General features: G+C 32.4%; 3 protein-coding genes across 8 annotated transcripts; all 3 read right to left on the bottom strand.

The window, feature by feature from the left end:
* Positions 1-167: 167 nt before the first annotated feature.
* Positions 168-3,605, bottom strand: LOC127263428 (ATP synthase subunit beta, mitochondrial-like). The gene is made up of 9 exons (XM_051292440.1): positions 3,085-3,605; positions 2,229-2,304; positions 2,048-2,136; positions 1,826-1,943; positions 1,637-1,740; positions 1,393-1,551; positions 1,069-1,293; positions 671-982; positions 168-594 (listed from the first exon to the last, which is right to left on the bottom strand). The coding sequence occupies exons 1-9, from the start codon at positions 3,541-3,543 to the stop codon at positions 481-483; spliced, it is 1,656 nt and encodes a 551-aa protein (XP_051148397.1). The 5' UTR covers positions 3,544-3,605; the 3' UTR covers positions 168-480.
* Positions 3,606-8,350: 4,745 nt separating this feature from the next.
* LOC127263686 (protein DETOXIFICATION 12-like) lies at positions 8,351-16,759 on the bottom strand. Of its 4 annotated transcripts, none has more exons than XM_051292838.1 (8): positions 16,643-16,759; positions 10,887-11,251; positions 9,928-10,472; positions 9,754-9,840; positions 9,492-9,548; positions 9,160-9,398; positions 8,881-9,086; positions 8,360-8,735 (listed from the first exon to the last, which is right to left on the bottom strand). In XM_051292838.1, exons 2-8 carry the CDS (start codon positions 11,127-11,129, stop codon positions 8,673-8,675), a joined length of 1,440 nt encoding a protein of 479 aa, XP_051148795.1. In that variant the 5' UTR covers positions 11,130-11,251; positions 16,643-16,759; the 3' UTR covers positions 8,360-8,672. The 4 variants fall into 4 exon arrangements, with proteins under 4 accessions (XP_051148797.1, XP_051148796.1, XP_051148795.1 ...); XM_051292837.1 differs by having other exon boundaries at positions 10,887-11,267; positions 16,643-16,737; XM_051292840.1 differs by lacking the exon at positions 16,643-16,759 and having other exon boundaries at positions 8,351-8,735; positions 9,928-10,468; positions 10,887-11,010.
* A 52-nt stretch (positions 16,760-16,811) lies between these two features.
* On the bottom strand, positions 16,812-19,300 carry LOC127263687 (protein DETOXIFICATION 12-like). Of its 3 annotated transcripts, none has more exons than XM_051292843.1 (8): positions 19,073-19,300; positions 18,611-18,861; positions 17,990-18,534; positions 17,816-17,902; positions 17,668-17,724; positions 17,354-17,592; positions 17,049-17,254; positions 16,812-16,925 (listed from the first exon to the last, which is right to left on the bottom strand). In XM_051292843.1, exons 2-8 carry the CDS (start codon positions 18,839-18,841, stop codon positions 16,854-16,856), a joined length of 1,437 nt encoding a protein of 478 aa, XP_051148800.1. In that variant the 5' UTR covers positions 18,842-18,861; positions 19,073-19,300; the 3' UTR covers positions 16,812-16,853. The 3 variants fall into 3 exon arrangements, with proteins under 3 accessions (XP_051148800.1, XP_051148798.1, XP_051148799.1); XM_051292841.1 differs by having other exon boundaries at positions 18,611-18,948; positions 19,073-19,299; XM_051292842.1 differs by lacking the exon at positions 19,073-19,300 and having other exon boundaries at positions 18,611-19,058.
* Positions 19,301-19,361: the final 61 nt, after the last annotated feature.

The raw sequence follows: 19,361 nt of genomic DNA, 5'->3' as shown, positions 1-19,361 counted from the left end.
ATCAGTTGTGGCTCTCAGCTTTGACGTGTCATGTTCTGATTGGCCCGTGGATTCTCTCACAAAATAAATAAATAAACCGTGAATATCTAAAAAAAATTAAAACTTTAGATAATATTCATCCGTCACAAAACAAAAAAGGCAAAAAATTCAGATATATAAGAGGGAAGTAGTGAAAATAATCAAAAATTGAAGCAAAAATATACAGAATCATGATCCATATTTGATTGTTCTTATTATAAAATAAAAACGACAGGGAAGCTATGGAAGGGTAAGGGAAAGAAGCCATGTGAGGTCCTCTGCAACAATATAAACCTCCAATGGGCACAAAACACAGCAAATTTCTAACTCGGAAATTTTGGTTCCAACGACGATAAATAACACCTCATTCGGGCTGGTGCAATCCCACCAACACTTCACATTATTTTTTCGAATAAAATTCACTTGTTCAATAGCCTTTGCTGAAACTGTATCGGTCGTCGTCTAGGCTGCAGATTCCTTCGCAATCTTCTCGGCCTTGGCGATCACTTCATCGATCCCTCCAACCATGTAAAACGACTGTTCTGGGAGGTCATCGTATTTGCCATCCAAGACTCCCTGTGGAAGAACCAATTAAATTTAAGATCGAAACAAACATGTATTGAAATATTGATTGCGCATAGTTTTTGTTTACCTGGAAGCTGTTGATGCTCTCCTTCAATTCGACGTATTTGCCAGGGGCGCCCGTGAACACTTCTGCGACATGGAAAGGCTGGCTCAAGAATCTCTGGATTTTACGGGCACGTGCCACGGTTAGTTTGTCGTCTTCGCTGAGCTCGTCCATTCCCAGAATGGCGATGATATCCTGAAGATTCTTGTAGTTCTGGAGGACCTTCTGGACACCACGGGCGGTGTTGTAGTGCTCCTCGCCCAATATGTGTGGGGAGAGCATACGGGATGTGGAGTCGAGAGGATCGACGGCGGGATAGATACCAAGCTCAGAAATCTGTACACCATTCATCAAATAATGCAAAAAATGAAGTCAGAGATGGCAGGGATATTGATCCTGAAAGAAATCGGGAGTGATCGTACCTGTCGAGATAACACAGTTGTGGCATCCAAGTGAGCGAAGGTTGTGGCAGGGGCGGGATCTGTCAAGTCATCGGCTGGCACGTAAATGGCCTGTACAGACGTAATGGAACCCTTTCTAGTTGTGGTAATACGTTCTTGTAGACCACCAAGATCGGTAGCCAAAGTAGGTTGATAACCGACAGCAGATGGTATACGCCCAAGCAGAGCAGACACTTCAGAATTGGCCTGCAAGTCACAAGTAAAAGTGGGGTTTTAACAGGAATGAGAAATACTAGACTATTTCATGGATCTTGTTAAATTACGACAGCTAAATGTAATTATTACTTGTGTAAAACGGAAAATGTTGTCGATGAAGAGAAGCACGTCCTGCCCTTCAGCATCACGGAAATGTTCTGCCACAGTTAAACCAGTAAGTCCAACACGGGCACGAGCACCAGGTGGCTCATTCATTTGACCGTACACCAGAGCGCACTTGCTCTCAGCCTTATACAAGAATTAGGAGAAAATTTCAGCTCAAGTTTAAAAAAATTAGATTCGACACAAATATTCAAAATAGAATGATGCCAACCTGCTTGTCACCTAGCTTAATCACACCACTCTCAATCATTTCTCTATACAAGTCATTACCCTCACGTGTACGTTCGCCCACCCCAGCAAACACAGAGAAACCACCTGAAAAAGTAAATTAGCACATTGTTCAGCATGAGGCATTACCAGCGCTGCTCGAGGACATACCAAGCAAAATTCAAGAACGAACCATGAGCTTTAGCGACATTGTTAATAAGTTCCATGATAAGCACAGTTTTCCCAACACCAGCACCACCAAACAGCCCAATTTTCCCTCCTCTTTGATATGGTGCAAGAAGGTCAACAACCTGGAATTTGTAAATTTCACGAATAATTAAGCATGAAATAAATATGCGTAACAGAAGAGGCCATTTCAATGTGGAGAAATCAAATAGGGTATAGCAGAGGTTACCTTGATACCAGTGACAAGAATTTGTTGTTCTGTGGCCTGCTCCACAAAGGCAGGAGCTTCACGATGAATTGGCAAGAAGTGTTCCGTCTCTGAATTATAATATATAGGTCCCGGTTAGGTTGCATTCTTCTTCAGTAACCAAAGAAATGTGTATATATATTGATACATCAAGTTCACTTACTAATATCTCCTTTCTCATCTATAGGCTCTCCAATGACATTGATGATACGGCCTAGGGTAGCTCTACCAACAGGTACCTATTGTCGAGATTAAAGAAGATAAAGGGTTTTTAGAAGAATAAATAACAAGACATCTTCGATATCCAAACACCCTAAATGGGAGAAAGTAACACAAGCACAGAATCAAGAAAAACTTAATGTGCTAAAAATCAAATATATTGTAATTTAAACAGGATACATAATGAAAAATCGACAATTATAGGCAACATAACCTATCAAACGGAATTTATACATATTATGTCAATCCCCCATGACTTAATACATGATAAGAACTCTCTCGATGCTAAAAGTAATGAAACCAACGCATTTTTTCTCATCAACCTAGCACTAATTGTCCTGCTAACTCAAAAGATTCTGTAAATATCCATTGGAGCTGTCAATGGCAAAATTATCATCTAAAGACAACACATTAATTATTTAAAGAAAAGAAAGAAAGCAAGCAAGAAAAATTATCTGCTTCTGAACAACTACCGAAGCTTATTATATGCAAATGCGATCACACATGACTTAGAACACAATTCCAAGAAAAATTAACAGCATACCTTGGCCCTAAACAAACATCAAATAGCACAATTATAGTCAACAATACGCACAATAGGTTTAAACAAAATGCACGCAGATCCAAGGATTAATCATCCAACAATCAAGACAGCGCCTTATGCCATCCAACATCCAAAACCATTATCAGCACATCAAAACATTAAGATATACATTGCGGAAAACAACAAATTCAAACATTTTAATCACTACAAGACAAACATCGATCATCACAAAAAATGGTCAATCTCCAAAACTCACAGTAATTGGCGAGCCAGTGTTGAGCACGCGCTGGCCTCTGACTAAGCCTTCAGTCCCATCCATAGCAATACACCTCACCACACTCTCACCCAAGTGCTGCGCGACCTCCAGAACAAGCCTGATCTGATTATCCAAAACCTCCAAGGCCGTCAAAATTGGGGGCAACCCTTCGTCAAACCTCACATCGACGACGGCACCGATGACCTGGCAAACCTTCCCGATCGATCCCTTACCGGTGAACTCATCCGTGATTTTCCCAGCCGCGCTGGCTTTCGGAGATTTGGGCGGAGAAGGAGCGGATGCCGCCGCAGAAGTCGCGTACTGAGACACAAATCGGTGGAGGAAGTGACCCGCCGGGGAGGGCCTTGCGGCCGGCTTCGGGGCGGCGGTGAATGGTGATCTAGGGCGGCGCGCGGCGGAGGATCTCAGAATCGAGGCTAGGAGCCTCCTCGAAGCCATGACGGAAGATCTGATGGATTGGGGGCTCGAGTTTTGGGGAGAGATGTGAAATGGAGCTAGGGTTTGTGAGCGACAGCGTTATATTACACATCAGGGACTTGACCGTAATTTCACCACCCCAATGACTATTTCTCCCATTTTGATCATTTTTATTTGATTAATTAAAAATATATCATATGAAAGAACTTTTTGTTTGAATTTTAATCTAAATAATAATTTAATTTAATACTTTATTGAAAAAATTATTTTTATTGAAAACTAAAAATTAAATACTAAAATGTTATTTAAATTTAAAAGCAAAATATATGATTTCTTTTCGTTTGACTAGATAATATTTCTTTTATTTAAATATGTGTTCAAGATTATATGAGTAATTAAAAAATTGTATTCGTAAAAATAATTAGTATTGTTCCTATATAATAAAAGTAATTATGATTAAACTTAAGATAAGTGGTTTAATTGAAACTAAAAAATTTATAAATTTTAAATTTTAAAATATGATTAAAATATATAATTATATTTTTAAAAAAAAATAGTGAAAGAAAAGTATATGACGCCCAAAAAAATTGAAAAAAAATAAAGTGAAAATTTGATTTGAGGACGGAAGGAGTACTACTTTTGAATTTGTTCTTTCAAATTAATTTTTTGTTGAAACTATTCTTAATATATATATATAATGATTATACATTTTTTTTTTATATTACCGGTACAATTTTTCATATTTTTATAAAAAAAATCTTAAATTAAAATACTAACAAAGAACTCTTTTATCTCTCCAAACTTTGTTTTCCAAATATTTTATCGTCTCGAATCTACTTATAATCTACTATTTCTATCTATCATATATTTATATACATTGATTTTTCTTTATAGAACTAATTTCTATTAATTATGTATAAATATATTTTTTAAAATTTATTTATTTCTATTATATAAATTTTATTTTATATTGTTTGTGGGTTTTAGTTTTTAGGTTTAAATTTTTAATAGTAAAAAATTGAATTTGAATAAAAGTTGTGACATTTTGAATGTAAAATAAATTTATAATATAATTTTAATAATAATTATTATTATTATTTAATTTGATATTTTTAAAATAATAATAATAATTTGAATAGTAAACATAGAGGTAAAACCCACAAAAGAATGCAGTAATGTATCATGCCTACAAAAATTTTGTCACGCCAATATCATACGTACCACTATGTGTCATTTGTAGGAAGGTACTGGGAATGAAGTGTGGCATTTTTCTTTCCTCTCTCCTGTCTTTCTTTTTACCATGTTTGTAGAAATTTTGAAATTTCAATTTTTTCTATTTATAGTTTATTACTCTCTCTGTCTCCAAAAAAAGATGCAACATTTATTTTTGGCACGAGTTTTTAGGTAGGTAGTATTAAGTAGAATAATTTAGAAATTAGCTGATGTGATGGAGAAAGAATTTTATTTTTTTATTTGGATAATGTAAGGTGATAAAGTGTGAGTTAGAGATTAACTATAATTAATTATTTCATATATTAGAAATGTTGCATGGTATTTGAGACATATCAAAAAGAAAATATTGCAGGGTGTATGGGACGGAGGAAGTATAAAATATAGAGTACTTGTTTTAATCACTTATTAGATATATGCGATCATCTATACGAATATAAGTTTTATATATTTAATTAGAATTTTAGACTTCTGTCAAATATGTGTTAATAAAATTTGGATTGAAACAATTTCAAATTTTATGTGTAATTTATTCACTTTTATAATTACAACTATGTCTCAAAACTAATCCAAACAAGGTTATCTATGTTTCTACAATAGATTCTGCTAATTCTATTGTTGGACAAGTTCTTGTTAGTGAAGATGATAAAATATATAAAAATATTAATTTGAATATTCTTGCATATAGCCAATAGAAGGATAGTGAATGAAATATGGAATAAAATAAAAGAGTTTATAAGAAAAGAAAAAAAAAAAGAGTTAAAAAATAAATTGTGGATGAAAAAAATATTACAACTTGATGAGTTCAATGCACTTATGGTAAAGGAATCTTCACATAAATTTCAGAAGGGTCAACAACCAAGTTTCATTTGGATAGTTAGCGTTTAAACGAGCTTACTATTGGAACAAGTTCTTTTTTTCTTTTCATGCCACTGAATTTCTTTTAAAATAGATTACTTCAATTATCAATTATCGATAAAATCATGCTAAGGTACTAGAACTTGCATTCCATATAAATTTGGCCCATGAATATTATTTTTTTATAATGGAACATGTTGTTTCCAATAAATTTTGTAAATCTAATTAATCATAAGATTATATACATATTGTGAAAACAATTGTATAACTACATTTGAATATAGAAAAAAAAAAAAAAAAAACAATGTTAAGGGTTACAAAAATTAATATAACAATTGATTTGTGGAAATTGAATCAATATTTTTCACACGTGATGGTGACTTAACACTTCAGATATAACAATTGGATATTACAAAAGAGTGTGTTGAATTTTTATAAAATGTAACCCTCGTATACAAGTATCGTTATCATTATTGTTGATAAGCTTAGTAAAAATTTCATTAATTGAAAATAAAATATCTAATATTACAATTGACAATGCTTCTTACAATAATATGTATGAAAAAATTAAAATATGGTTTATTGTTAATAAAGCAATTAAGCGTGTTGTTGTTGTGCACATATTTTGAAATTTGTTGGTGCAAAATGATCTTAATGAAATTGGTTATGTGGTTGATTGTGTTCGACATTGAATAAATTATTTGTGTAATTATGAAGCTCGTCTAATTGAGTTTAGCAAGATAAAAAATAAATAAAAAAAAAAAAAATCATTGTCACCAAAGAGTTCTTTTTTTATTGTCCAAACACAATGGAATAGAACATATATAATGCTAGCTTTAACATTGTAGTTTAAATATCTGTTTTTAAAATATGTTGATATTGATATTAGATTTTTTTATATTCCAAATAAATTTGAGCGAAAGCAAGTGGAACATGTTTGTTAAATTTTAGGAATTTTTCATAAGATTACAAATATAATTTCTATCCAATTGGTGATACTTTTATGTTCGAATTGTATGGAATTAAAGAGCTTCTTAACGAGTAATGTATGTATCCTTCTTTTCAATTAGGTTTATGGTATCAAGAATTAGAAAAAAAATTGACAAGTTTAAGGGAGATAGTAATGTAAAAAATATCAACTCATTATTGTTTTTGTACTTTTTAAAATTTTATTCAATTTTTTAAAATGCTTCATCCGTTCCAAAAGAGTTGTTTTGTGTTTTTCATTTTCGTCCGTCCCAAAACAATTGTCTTGTTTTCTTATTTAGTAACTGTTGTCCCTACTTTATAACAAAATTATTTCTACATTTCCACACTGCCCCTAATTATTACTCTAATCAACTTTTAAAAATCCTTCAAAAAAAAAGTAAGAGCATTTTAGTCTTTTACATTCTACTTTACACTCGCTTTTAATTAAATACTATTATTCTTTAATTTTCGTGTCAACACCCAATAAGACGTCTCTTTTAGGACGGAGGGAGTATATGAATTTCTCGTTAAAAAGCTTTTAATCTAATATGAGGAAAAAATATTAACAATTGGATATTCAAACTCAAAAATCATATTTGTAATCTTATAAAAAATTCTTAAAAATTGACAAATATTTTCCAATTGGCTCCACTAAAATTCATTCGGAACTTAACGAAATCTACAACAACAAACATAAAATATCATTCCCTTAGTTCTTGATTGTTTTTCTCAACAACATTTTAAATCTCTTCACACTTCACATACACATCATTGTAAGAAACATTATCAATTGGGATACCGGACACTTTATTTTCAATGAAATAACACTTATATATATATATATGAGGGTGGCATAGGACAAAATTCAACATTCTTTGTAATATTCAATTGTCATCTACAAAGTGCCTAATTATCGCAATGTATTGAATTTTTTTGTTCGAATTCTACGAATAAATTGTTAGACTAATTATTCTCGAGTGCGAAAAAGAATCTATAGAATTGAACGAGAAGTTGAATGAGAAGCCGTACGAGGTAAACTCTTTAATATTGATTTCAATATTATTATTTTTTTTGTTTTTTGTTGTTTCAGTTTCGAAGTAATGCAATTATTTTTCAAAATATGCTTTAAAAATACTTATTGAAAATAACATACTCCATTATCAAAAAGGATATTTAATGAGCTAAAATAATATATGATGTAAATTCTCGTACCTTAGCATGGTCATACTGATAGCTGGCAATTGAAGATGGTTGTCGTTCCATTCCGAAATTCTTTATAAAGATCTCTTAACATCGAATGCATTAAACTTTTATTGACACATTAGATTGAGATGTATCTTTCATATATTGCCGCACATATGATTTCTTAATTTTTCTATAAGCTCCCTTATTTTATTCCATATATATATTTTTTCAATATTACGGTGTTGGCGGTTGGACTATCAGCAAGAATCTCCAAATCATCGCATCGTTCATCATCATAAACTTGTTCAATCGTATGGTCTAACATAATCCATTGTAGAGACGATGAATTTTATTGAGAATCGGTTTCGAACCGCAATTATAAAAGTTAATAAATCACACAAAGAACTTGAATCTGGTTTCATTCATATTTTATTAACACAAAATTTAAACAAAACTTTAAAACTCAGAGGTAAAAAATTTGAACTTATTCTTGTATAGATCTAACCAGTGACTAAAACAGATATTCTATATTTCACAATAAACTATTAATAGAAAAAATTGAAACCTCAAAGTTGTGCTTTTTGTGAATGTTACCGTATGTTTTTTACTGTTTAGACATCAAACAATTATTTTTCTTTTATATATTATACAACAAATTTATTTTACATTCAAAATATCAAATCAATCTATCTCTGTTTCTACCTCATCAAACAACTATTTAAATTCAACTATTTATTTTCCAATAATCTCACGAAACAATCATATAACTCGGAAACGGTGCACTTTTATCTAAATTATTTGTTTCTTACCATCCATTTACTTATAATAATAAAAATAAAAATAAAAAATCAAACTTAACCTGGCAGGCAGCATAGCATGTACACAGACACTGTACGTAGAAACTGAATTCAATTGATGGCATCTTCTACATCTGGCTTCTCCTCCAACAGCCTCTCCTTTGCCTCAATTGCCTGCACAACAAACAACCCAATCTCATCATCTCACCAAGAAGCTTAAGATATTACAAATATGATGGTTAATTACATATTATATAGAAATCAAAACAAGGATCAAAGATGACGAAAATAAAGAAGAAAACGAAGAAGTAGATGAGACCCGTTTATCCCAGTCGGTGCAGGCTGTGATCGCACCAAACAATGCCGTCTGCAATGCAGCGCCGGCCAACACCCCGATCCAAAGCCCACATCCTCTGAAATCCCACCAGAAACTCAGCACGGCAGCTACCGGAATGCCGAAAAGGTAGAACGCCACAAGGTTGATACACGCCCCGATGTGTTGCCAGCCGCAGCCTCGTGCAACGCCTGTGGGGGATTCAAACTTGTTAGAACATAATGTAATTTTGAGACGGCGTAGGCGGATAAAAATTGTGCTGGCCTGAGAGAGTCGCTTGAATATTGTCGACTACCACAGATGAACAGAGAAGAGGAGCCATGTTTGCAATGTAGTCTTGGACTTCCTTCTCGTTGCTGAAGATGCAGCCGACTAAATTCTTGCCGGCGAATAGGCTGCCACTGACGGCTATTGCATCTACAGCTGTGAAAAGCATCAGAGCAATGACGGATAGTCGCGCACCCTCGGGCCTCCCGGCGCCTAACTCGTTAGAAATTCGCGTGCTGGATGCATTACAAATTTACAATCCTTACAACTCAGATTTGATAAAATGTTATAAGACATAACAAGATCAAGCTGTTAAGATTTAAGAATACCTTCCAGCAGAAGCCAATCCCGTTGGAATCGCATATACCGTACAAATGACATTCAAGCTGTTAGGAGAAAGGGATATTAGACTATTAGTATATAACCTCAGCATTTATTCTTGCAAATGATACAAAATGTGTAGTTATAAATAGACAAAATTGTTTATAACTCATAAGTAGTTTGAAAACTACGCACTTTATTATGATTCAGAAACTATATGAGATTTTGTCGTGTTTTCAGTTTATTTCTTTTTCCTTACAAGTAAGATACCTCACAGACAGCACCGAGGTTTCGAGCTGTGGATTCGGCAGAAGCCCCGAGAGCAAAATAAGCAGTTCATACGACCACCATTCAAGACTGTAACAAATCAAAATCCAAGATATTAAACCATTCATTTCAAAACACAGATATCTCTAACATAAAGAGAGTTTAAGTGCAAAATACCAAATCATTAAGGCAGAAGGGACTGCAAAGGCAAAGAATGCTCGCACACCTTCAAACATCTTCATCGAAATAGGCGCACGGGTTCTAGCACAAGTAGAAGAGAATTTCATGAACAAGCCAAGAATGGCCACATTCAACCAGGTCGAAATCCCCATTGCGCCTGCTGATCCAAGACTGCCACATCCTGATTTAAAAACTAGCATCCAGCATACCATCGCGTGGAAACAGATTGTGATGCCGGAGCTTATCAGCATTGGAGGAATCAAACTCTGCATCTGATAGTACCGTGTAAGCGGCTGCAGTGATGCATACCCAAAAAGTGTAGGAATAAGCCACATTATGAATTTCCCTGCTTCGTGCGAAATCTCCGGATCTTGTCCAACAAACCTCAGCAAAGATTCCACATACATCCACACAATGGATATAGGAAAGCAGACTAAGATAAGACATAGTATTGCAGTGTAAGTCTGAGTTCCAACTTTGTCATAATGGCGAGCGCCGTAAGCTTGCCCGCTGAGCGTTTCCTGAGCACTCGCCATGCCTGCCTGTTCGACACCGGCATCAGTCTGTTATCCTAACATAGTTATACAATGCACAGACATTTCTCTTCAAAATTAGTGACAATATTAGGTATAATCTCTGTAAATATACTTATCTTCAAAATTAACTTTCCATCACTGATTTGTATGCATTTTTCCATAAGCTAACTTCCAGTTATAACACAAAATTGAACACATTACATATGCAAGCTATACAACAACAGAAAATCAATATAGTTTATAGCCACAATATTGGTAAATTACTAAGACAAGAGGCTTCAGATTTCACCAATTGAAATTCAACCAGAGGAAGCTATGAACGAATTCAAATCATCATATCAATCAAGCAACAAAAAGCACGAATAGAGAGATTAATTAAGCATATTTGAACGAAGTGAGCTGGGGGGGTAAAAAGAGTACGAGCAAGCTAAAACCAGTGACTCCGGCGAAGGAGATGGCAATGGAAGCGCTGGAAAAATGGAGCTCGTCCAAATGACCAACCATCATCAACGATACAATCTGCAGCGAAAATTGTGATAAAGTAACAGCCACCATAGGACCTGCCAAAAACCCCAACCTCTTCATCTCTGCCCATATCATGAACGTCGCTCCCCTCTCCGACACGATACCATTCTCCTTTGACGATAATAAACCTTCCTCCATCTCCGACTTCGATTCCGACTCTTACTCCGGCTGATGGAGCTCCAATGGATTCCCGAGTGACGGTACACTGCGGTGTGAGGTTTTATAACGGTGCGTGCAGTACCTCGTTCACGTGTTCGCCGCTAATGATGATCAAGGCTGTCATTATTATTTAATTGTAGATTTCATCGTGAAAATATTTTACACTTTTTTTTTTTTTAATTGTAAAATTAATTTTTAATATAATATTAAAACAATGCGTAAAAAATAAGGTTTGATTTTATTTTTAAAGAAAAAATTTGTAAGAATAATATTTTCTTTTTTCCGATGTAATAGTTTTGTTTATCATTTTTATTTGTTCCAATACAATATCTTATTTTTATAAATATTAATATCACCCTAAAATTTATCATACTTTTTCATTATTATTATTATTATTACACAAATACTACTAATTTTAACACTAATAATATACTTTTATTTCTATTTTTTTACCAACTAATGCTCAATAGACTATAGTTTTGGAACAGAATGAACATAAATTTGTCAAAATTCTTCAAACAAACACACCGTTACTTTTTTTTATTTATTTAATTCTTTTAAGTACTACCTTTTATAAAAATATTTTAAATAAAAAATAAAAATAAATTCAAAGTTATTAAAGTTATATATTTTCATTCAAATTTATGTTTTTTTTCTTTTGATATTATAAAAAAATATTGTTATTATTTTTTAATAAATTAGTATTTTTTTATTATAAAAATGAAAATTTTAATTATTATTTCTTTTAACTAAAAAATATATTTAAGTATTTGAACATATATTTAAATGAGAGATGTCACAATTAACAGTTAATAAATTGTGACAAAATAAAATTAACAATCCATTTGGACAAATGCAATACTCGTACTTATGTTTTAAAAGTAATCCGAAATTTTGAAGTGGTTGAAAATAACAAAAAAGTTAGATAACATTTTAATGTTTTCTATTTTAAATAAAAAATACTATATATTTAATTTAATTTTTTATTTAAATAACCGTTAATTTATATTTATATATATATATATATATTCTGATATATTCTAATAAACTATTTTATTCAATAATGAGGACAGAAATTCGTTTGAATTTTATGTTTTATTCATAAAAACTCTGACCTTAACCATTAGAAATTATAGAAGGACCAGGGATCTAAACACCGGATAGATCTACACACTTCGAACTGTAGAGTTTATATATAATGTACGGCACTGAATAATCTGGCGCGAGCTCCAGGTGTGATAGATGTGTGTCGAATGTTTATAAATTTAATATTTTGATTTACTTTATTAATTAATATAGTTAATATAATTAGCTGAATTAATTTTGTAGGCATAGCATGTGATCCATGGTGTTTCTTGTTACTATCGTTGACATATTATAGGAGATTTTCATTTTTTATTTAATTAGCTATATTTTTTTAAAAAAATAATAAATAAAATTTAAAATATAGTTGGTTGTATTTTAGGGGTTGTTGGCTTATTGATGATAATAGTCCAAAAATAATGAAGTTGCAATTTTATGTTACGTTTTGTTATTTTATATCATAATATTAATTATTTTAATTACGTTAGGAATATGCATAACAACAAAAAAAAAAAAAAGATTGATTGTTACAACGAACATGTTGATCATACAGAACTTCAAGTGTGTTATTTTATTGTTAATTATTAAAAATTGCAATATTATTTATAATACTTCACTTTCAAAATATATAAAATAATACCCGTTAGAGATGAACTTTTTTATTATGGACATGAATTTTTAGATAGCTTAGATTAGTGAGTTATTAATAATAAGTTATGATATTAGTTTATTATTTTTTATATGAATAATATTATTGGTATTTTAAAAATTTTTAAGATTATATCTCGAAAAAATATATGCAATATGGATATCATTTTGTAGATAATAAAATTTTATATAATACAAATAAATTTTTATTTATTTATCATTACCATAAATTAGTTTTATAAGAAATGAGAAGTTTTAAATATAGATAAAAAAATTATATTAATTGGGGAGAGAGATAGAAATAAAAGAGTTTTGAGTTGGTAAAATGTTAGAAATTTAATTAAATTGATTTATATTTTTTAAGTATGTTTAAGATTGATAAAATTACCATTTTATCTTTTATGAAACGTAAAAAAAAAGAAAAAATGTGACGCGACGGAGGGAGTATTTTATTATATTAAATAAATATTTTGATAATATTAATAAGAGTAAGAAACTAATATATATTAAAATAAATTTTATTTATATTTTATTTGTCGAATATAATTAAAAGAATAAATATGATAAAGATAAATACAACATACAATTTAATAATTTACTAATATAATATTATAATAAATAGGATAAGGTTGAGGTGATGATGATAACGTTAATGTTAATAATAATAATAATTTAATTATATATATAAGCAAGCAAAACAAATCCATTTACCTTGATTCGGAACCAGAAGCAACGTTCAAGAAAAGGAAAGAAGCGCGGTCGAGGAAGAAAGGAAAGAAAAAGAAAATATTAATTATCTTATTTCGATTTCGATTTTGGTAAAGTGTTTCTTAGTGTAAATAAAATTTAATTAATTTGATATTAATGAATTAAATTAGAATTTTTTTTGAAATTTTTAAATTGATTTTTTAATTGACGTAATTGTTTAGTTAATAGTTTATTTGTAGCACTAGCATTATATCTTGATAATTTTATATCGATCCAAGCGAAAATAAAAATGACAGTGTGTAACACCTGTTTATTTGTTTATATCTTTAAGAGTTTCTGTTTAGTAATGAGGCGTATATAAATATTATAAAATATAAATATTAAAATATCGTATTTTAAAAAATATAAAAATTTGAAATCCAGCAAGTTAGTTAGAAAATTAAGTTTTTGAATAAACAGATATATATTTGATATATATTTTATAGTATTTGATATATATATTTGACTGTTGGTGAAATTTCTAAAAAAAAAAATGACAGGTAAACTTCTGATAGGAAGGATATGTGATCTTTCTCACAAGCTCTTTTCGTTAAATTATCTCATTTCACGTATTACACACATATTGCATAATTTTATCGGATATGTTTTATAAAGCTATCGTTTAGCCATTATGTGTGCTAGTGCTAGGCGACAGTATCATATGAGGTTAGGATATTCGATTTCAATATACCGTATCACTTTGGCGATAGTAGATGATAATAATCGGATTATTGAATGACTTAATCACACAGTCATTCAGGGATCAAACTCATTGTAGTTGAAACATATTTGGTTTAATTATTCGTGATAGGTATTGTTCCACTAATTGGGCTGCTCACCAGTGAGGTCTACCGGTAGTTTAGGATTATATATCAAGCTCCAAATAATGATCCCGTCAAGGTGCGTGATTAGAAGTAAAGTTTTCAGAATTTCCGATTCCAGATTGCACAGATTCTACTAGTCTCATATTATAAAATAAAATAATACTCCCTCCGTCCCACATAATTTGTCCCTATTTTTTATTTTCGTCCGTCCCACATAATTTGTCCATTCCTTTTTTGGAAATATAATTATACACTTTAATCTCATTTTAAATTTTAAATCTTATCATTTTTTTAAATCTTAATTAAACTATTTAGTTATCTTAATCTTAATCCACAGATTAATCCACAATTATTTTTATTATACGATAATTATTTTTACTAATACACTTTTTAATTACTTACTAATCACATTTGACCTAAATTCTCATATCTACAGTAATAGACCCATAATACATGGGACGGAAGGAGTATTTTTTTGTCTGATTTAATAGTCTCATTTTGCTTAGTGTTGTTAGTAGGGTGTATTTTTTACACCCCAAATTCAATTTTTTTACTATTTAAATTTAAAAATATATTTTTTTTCACAAAATATTTCATTATATATCATTTTAATAATAAATTTAAATAAAAATTTCAAATCATATTAAAAAAAAAAACACACACACGCATACGCGGACACACGCCCCTTAAATAATGGATTTTCATTTATAATACTCCATATACTATAATTTTCATATCTTTTTAGGAGTAAAGTACTCTCTCCGGCCCAAAAGAAATGTCTTACTGGGGTTAGCACGAGAATTAAGGAATAGCAATATTTAATTGGAAGTGGGTATAAAGTATAATTTAAAAGACTAAAATACCTTTACTTTTTGAAAGATTTTAAAAAATAAATTAGGATAATAATTAGGGGTAATTTGAAAAAATAAGAATAATTTTGTTATAAAATGAGGACCACGATTACTAAATAAGGAAACGAGACAATTGTTTTGAGATAAATAAAAATGGAAAAACAAGACAATTTTTTTGGACAGAAGAAATATATATTTTCATTATTTTATTGTACGACTTATTTATAACATATTAATAATAAAATTCATATATTATTTTGTTTACCACTTATTTTTATTTAAAATGCTTAATTTTTATTTTAACCTTTTTACTAAAATAATTCAAAACTTCAAATACTATTAAAAAATAATTACTATTCTCTCGCTGCTTTTAATCCCGATAAAATTATGTTAATTTTATTGAATACAGAAGCTAAAAAAATAATATGTTTTAAAATTAAATTTAAATTAATTTAATAAATATAATAAAATTATAGGTAAATATAATTATTTGTAACAAATTTAAATCATGTAAACCAAAAATCATTATCTAATTTTAATACTATGTTCTACTCTAAAGTCACATTTATCTTTTATTTTATTATATTTAATGTTAAAAATATCTTTATATTTGTACATTTTTTTTAATAAATATACTTCTATTAATACTATATAAAACCCTAATAAAAATATTTTTATAATTTTTTTACTATATTTTAATATAATAATTAATATTCAAAATTAATGAACACAAAATAAATATGACATTTATGTTGTGTTCTTTATCTTCTGATTCTTATTTTCTCTCCAAAAGTATCACATCAAACAATTATTCTTTTTATATTATATTATAAATTTATTTTTCATTAAAAAATCACATCAACCTCTGTTTATATTACATCAAACAACTATTCAAATTCAAAATTTTTACTCGAATCGCAAACTAGTCCCATAAGTGAAAATTTTTTGTTGTTTTAGTCCTCCGGCGCCGGAGACGCCCGTGTGGCTCCCCGAAGGCCACGTGTCCTTCAGGTATCGCTGACCTGACGGACACATGAATTTTAATTTTTATTTTTTTAAAAAAAATTATTATTTTTTTAAATTTTTTTATTTAGTCCAATTTTTAAAAAAAATTAAAAAAATTAAAAAACATATATATAAAAATAAATAAAATCCACGTGTCCGTCAAGTGTCGCTGACCTAGTGGACATGTGACTTTCGGCGAGCCACACGGGCGTCTCGATGCCGGAGGACTAAAACAACGAAAATTCTCCAAATATAAAACTAGCTTACGACATACTCTATTTACGGAACTAAAATAATAAAAAAATTTAATTACGAAGCCAAAAAAACAGCTTACCGTTAAAGTGGTCAACAGGTACTCAAAAGTCCAATTCTGTTGGCTGGTGCCATTCAATGCCAATCTGTTAGGGTCTCTGTCTTACTTAACCCACTCCCAATAATAATTAGAAAGCTGCCAAAATGCATTACGTAACAAAAATCCATACCACATTTTTTTGACCCCAAAAAAAAAAGAAAATAACCAATCATTCGTGAAAGCGAATTTCAATTCACACAACCCTCTCTTCCGAGGCTAAAGTCGCACTCTCCTCAGCCAGCAGCCTCTGCCTTGCACCAATTGCCTTCACAACAATACCAAAAAAAAATAAAAAATATATATTTACACTTGCATTTAAAAAAAAAAAAATTACTGTCAGATGAATAGCGCCAGAAAATTTTATAAATTAACTGCATTTTTACAATACCTGTTTTTCCCAATTCGTGCAGCAAGTTATCACTCCGAACAATATCGACTGAATTGTCGCGCCGGCAAGGACGCCGATCCACAGTCCCCGGCCGCGTAAGTCGAGCCAGAAGCTGAGAGCAACGGCGATCGGTATCCCGAAGAGGTAGAACGCCCCGAGATTGATATACGCCCCAATGTGCTGCCACCCGCATCCCCTAGCTACGCCTGTTAAAAAATAATAAAGGCGTGAATTAGGGGATGCGTGAAAATACATGTGATTATGATGGATAAAATAATTTTATATGTTTAAACGGATTTATTTACCCGATAGGGTTCCTTGGGTGTTGTCGACTATAACGGATAACGAAACGAGCGGCGCCATTTTCGTGACGTAGCTCACGACCTCCTTTTCGTTGCTGAATATGTAGCCGAAGATGTTTCGGGTAGCGAAAAGGCTTGTGCTCACAACGACGGCGTTCATGCCCGCGAAGAGCATTAATGCGATCACGGCTGTTCGCGCCCCTTGCGGGTTTCCGGCTCCGAGCTCGTTCGAAATCCTCGTGCTATTACAACATGGGATTTCCGATTATCCGATTCACGATTAATGTAGGTAATGAAATGAGTCGTGAATACATTACCTTCCCGCCGCCGCCAATCCTGACGGTATTGCATACAGCGTCGAAATCGTGTTCAAGCTGTCCAAATCGACGGTTAAATTACCATTTCAGGTTAAATTACCATTTCATCTAAAAGTTTAAGCTTAGGAAAAAAATAAAAACATTGTACCAAACGGATAAAACAGAGGTTTCGAGCTGAGGATTAGGGAGAAGTCCCGACAGCAAAATCAGCAATTCATAAGACCACCACTCCAAACTACAAACAAATTCGAAAAATCTAAGAACAACAACTTCAAAATCATCAAAATTTAACAAAGAATCGAACTGATAGATCGAAAATTACCAAATCATGACAGCAGAAGGGACTGCAAATTTGAAGAACTCCCCCATTCCATCTAAAACCTTCATCGAAATTGGGGCACGCGTCTTGGCGCAGGCCGGAGACCATTTCATATACGCCACAAGCGCCACCACATTGAGCCACACCGACAGCCCCATAGAGGCGGCGCCGCCGACGCTGCCCATCGCCGTCCGATAAACGACAAGCCAACAGATAATTACATGGAAGACTATGGAGAAGCAGGAACTGGCCACAATTGGCAGAATCATACTCTGCGTCTGATAGTACCGTATAAGCGGCTGCAGCGCGGCGTAGCCGAACAGCGCCGGGATCAGCCAGATTATGTACCGGCCGGCCTCGGCGGAGATCGCCGGATCCTGGCCGATGACGGCGAACAATTTCCCGGTGAAGAGCCACAGAACAGAGAGGGGAATGCACACAATTATCAGAGACAACACGGCCGTGTGCGTCTGTGTCCCCACTTTCTCGTATTGCTTAGCGCCGTAGGCTTGCCCGCTTAGCGTCTCCAAAGCACTCGCCAAACCTAGCTGCAGTTGTACAAATTGTAAACAACACGCCCGTGTTCATTCATGTATATATATATATGTGTGTGTGTGTTTGTACCATAAAGCTGAAGCCGGTGACGCCGGCGAGGGAGGTGGCGAGGGAAGCGCCGGCGAGCTGGAGCTCGCCGAGATGGCCGACCATCATTAGAGATATAATCTGGAGGACGAATTGGAGAGAAGTGACGACGACCAAAGGCCCCGCGAGAAACCCTAACCTCTTTATTTCCGGCCATACGGATCTTCCTTCCTCATCTGGAAGCTTCTCCTTCGCCAACAAACTCTCATCCATTCTCGCGATATCGATAAATCCTATTTATTATAATTATTAATTTTCAATTCCTCAAATCGATACCGAAACCGCCGACGGAACTTTCAATTCCTGTTCGATCGGTTTCCCTGCAGCGATAGCGACGGGACGTGTAATTACTTCTGGCATAGAATTAATTTCCCAAACGAATCGACACCATTATTGAATTTGACAAAAACTTGAAAGTAGAGAGAGAGAGAGAGAGATGTTTACCTAGGCAATTAGGCGACGGCGTCCTGGCCTGGTTCAATTAGATAAAGAAAGCTATGGCTATGGCGGCTTTGGTATACGTCGATACAATCCAGGGAGAGGGTAGTCTTCACCAACTCTCACGATTTGTCTTCTTCTGGTCTACCATTTCTGTATATTATATGATTCTCTGTATATTTTACTCTTCGATCGAACTTATCTAAGATTTCTATTGTATCTTGGTTGCGCAAGTCTTATGCTTTGTTAGATATATATACCGGATCTATAATGGGTAATATTTGAAGAATATAAG

Source organism: Andrographis paniculata, unplaced genomic scaffold (assembly GCF_009805555.1).
Source record: "Andrographis paniculata isolate CXL003 unplaced genomic scaffold, ASM980555v1 Contig69END, whole genome shotgun sequence".
NCBI lineage: Eukaryota > Viridiplantae > Streptophyta > Magnoliopsida > Lamiales > Acanthaceae > Andrographis > Andrographis paniculata.
This window is presented reverse-complemented; position numbering and strand designations above follow the sequence as displayed.

Excerpts from the sequence above, each read along its gene's own strand:
- LOC127263428 (XM_051292440.1), bottom strand. The coding sequence starts at position 3,543 with ATGGCTTCGAGGAGGCTCCTAGCCTCGATTCTGAGATCCTCCGCCGCG. Across the intron at positions 2,305-3,084 it reads ACACTGGCTCGCCAATTACT|GTACCTGTTGGTAGAGCTAC; the intron begins GTGAGTTTTGGA and ends TCTCGACAATAG. Across the intron at positions 983-1,068 it reads CAACTGTGTTATCTCGACAG|ATTTCTGAGCTTGGTATCTA; the intron begins GTACGATCACTC and ends AATGGTGTACAG.
- LOC127263686 (XM_051292838.1), bottom strand. The coding sequence starts at position 11,129 with ATGGAGGAAGGTTTATTATCGTCAAAGGAGAATGGTATCGTGTCGGAG. Across the intron at positions 9,087-9,159 it reads TATTCAAGCGACTCTCTCAG|GCGTTGCACGAGGCTGCGGC; the intron begins GCCAGCACAATT and ends AATCCCCCACAG. Across the intron at positions 8,736-8,880 it reads GCACCGACTGGGATAAACGG|GCAATTGAGGCAAAGGAGAG; the intron begins GTCTCATCTACT and ends TTTGTTGTGCAG.
- LOC127263687 (XM_051292843.1), bottom strand. The coding sequence starts at position 18,841 with ATGGATGAGAGTTTGTTGGCGAAGGAGAAGCTTCCAGATGAGGAAGGA. Across the intron at positions 17,903-17,989 it reads CCTTCTGCTGTCATGATTTG|TTTGGAGTGGTGGTCTTATG; the intron begins GTAATTTTCGAT and ends ATTTGTTTGTAG. Across the intron at positions 17,593-17,667 it reads GGATTGGCGGCGGCGGGAAG|CACGAGGATTTCGAACGAGC; the intron begins GTAATGTATTCA and ends ATGTTGTAATAG.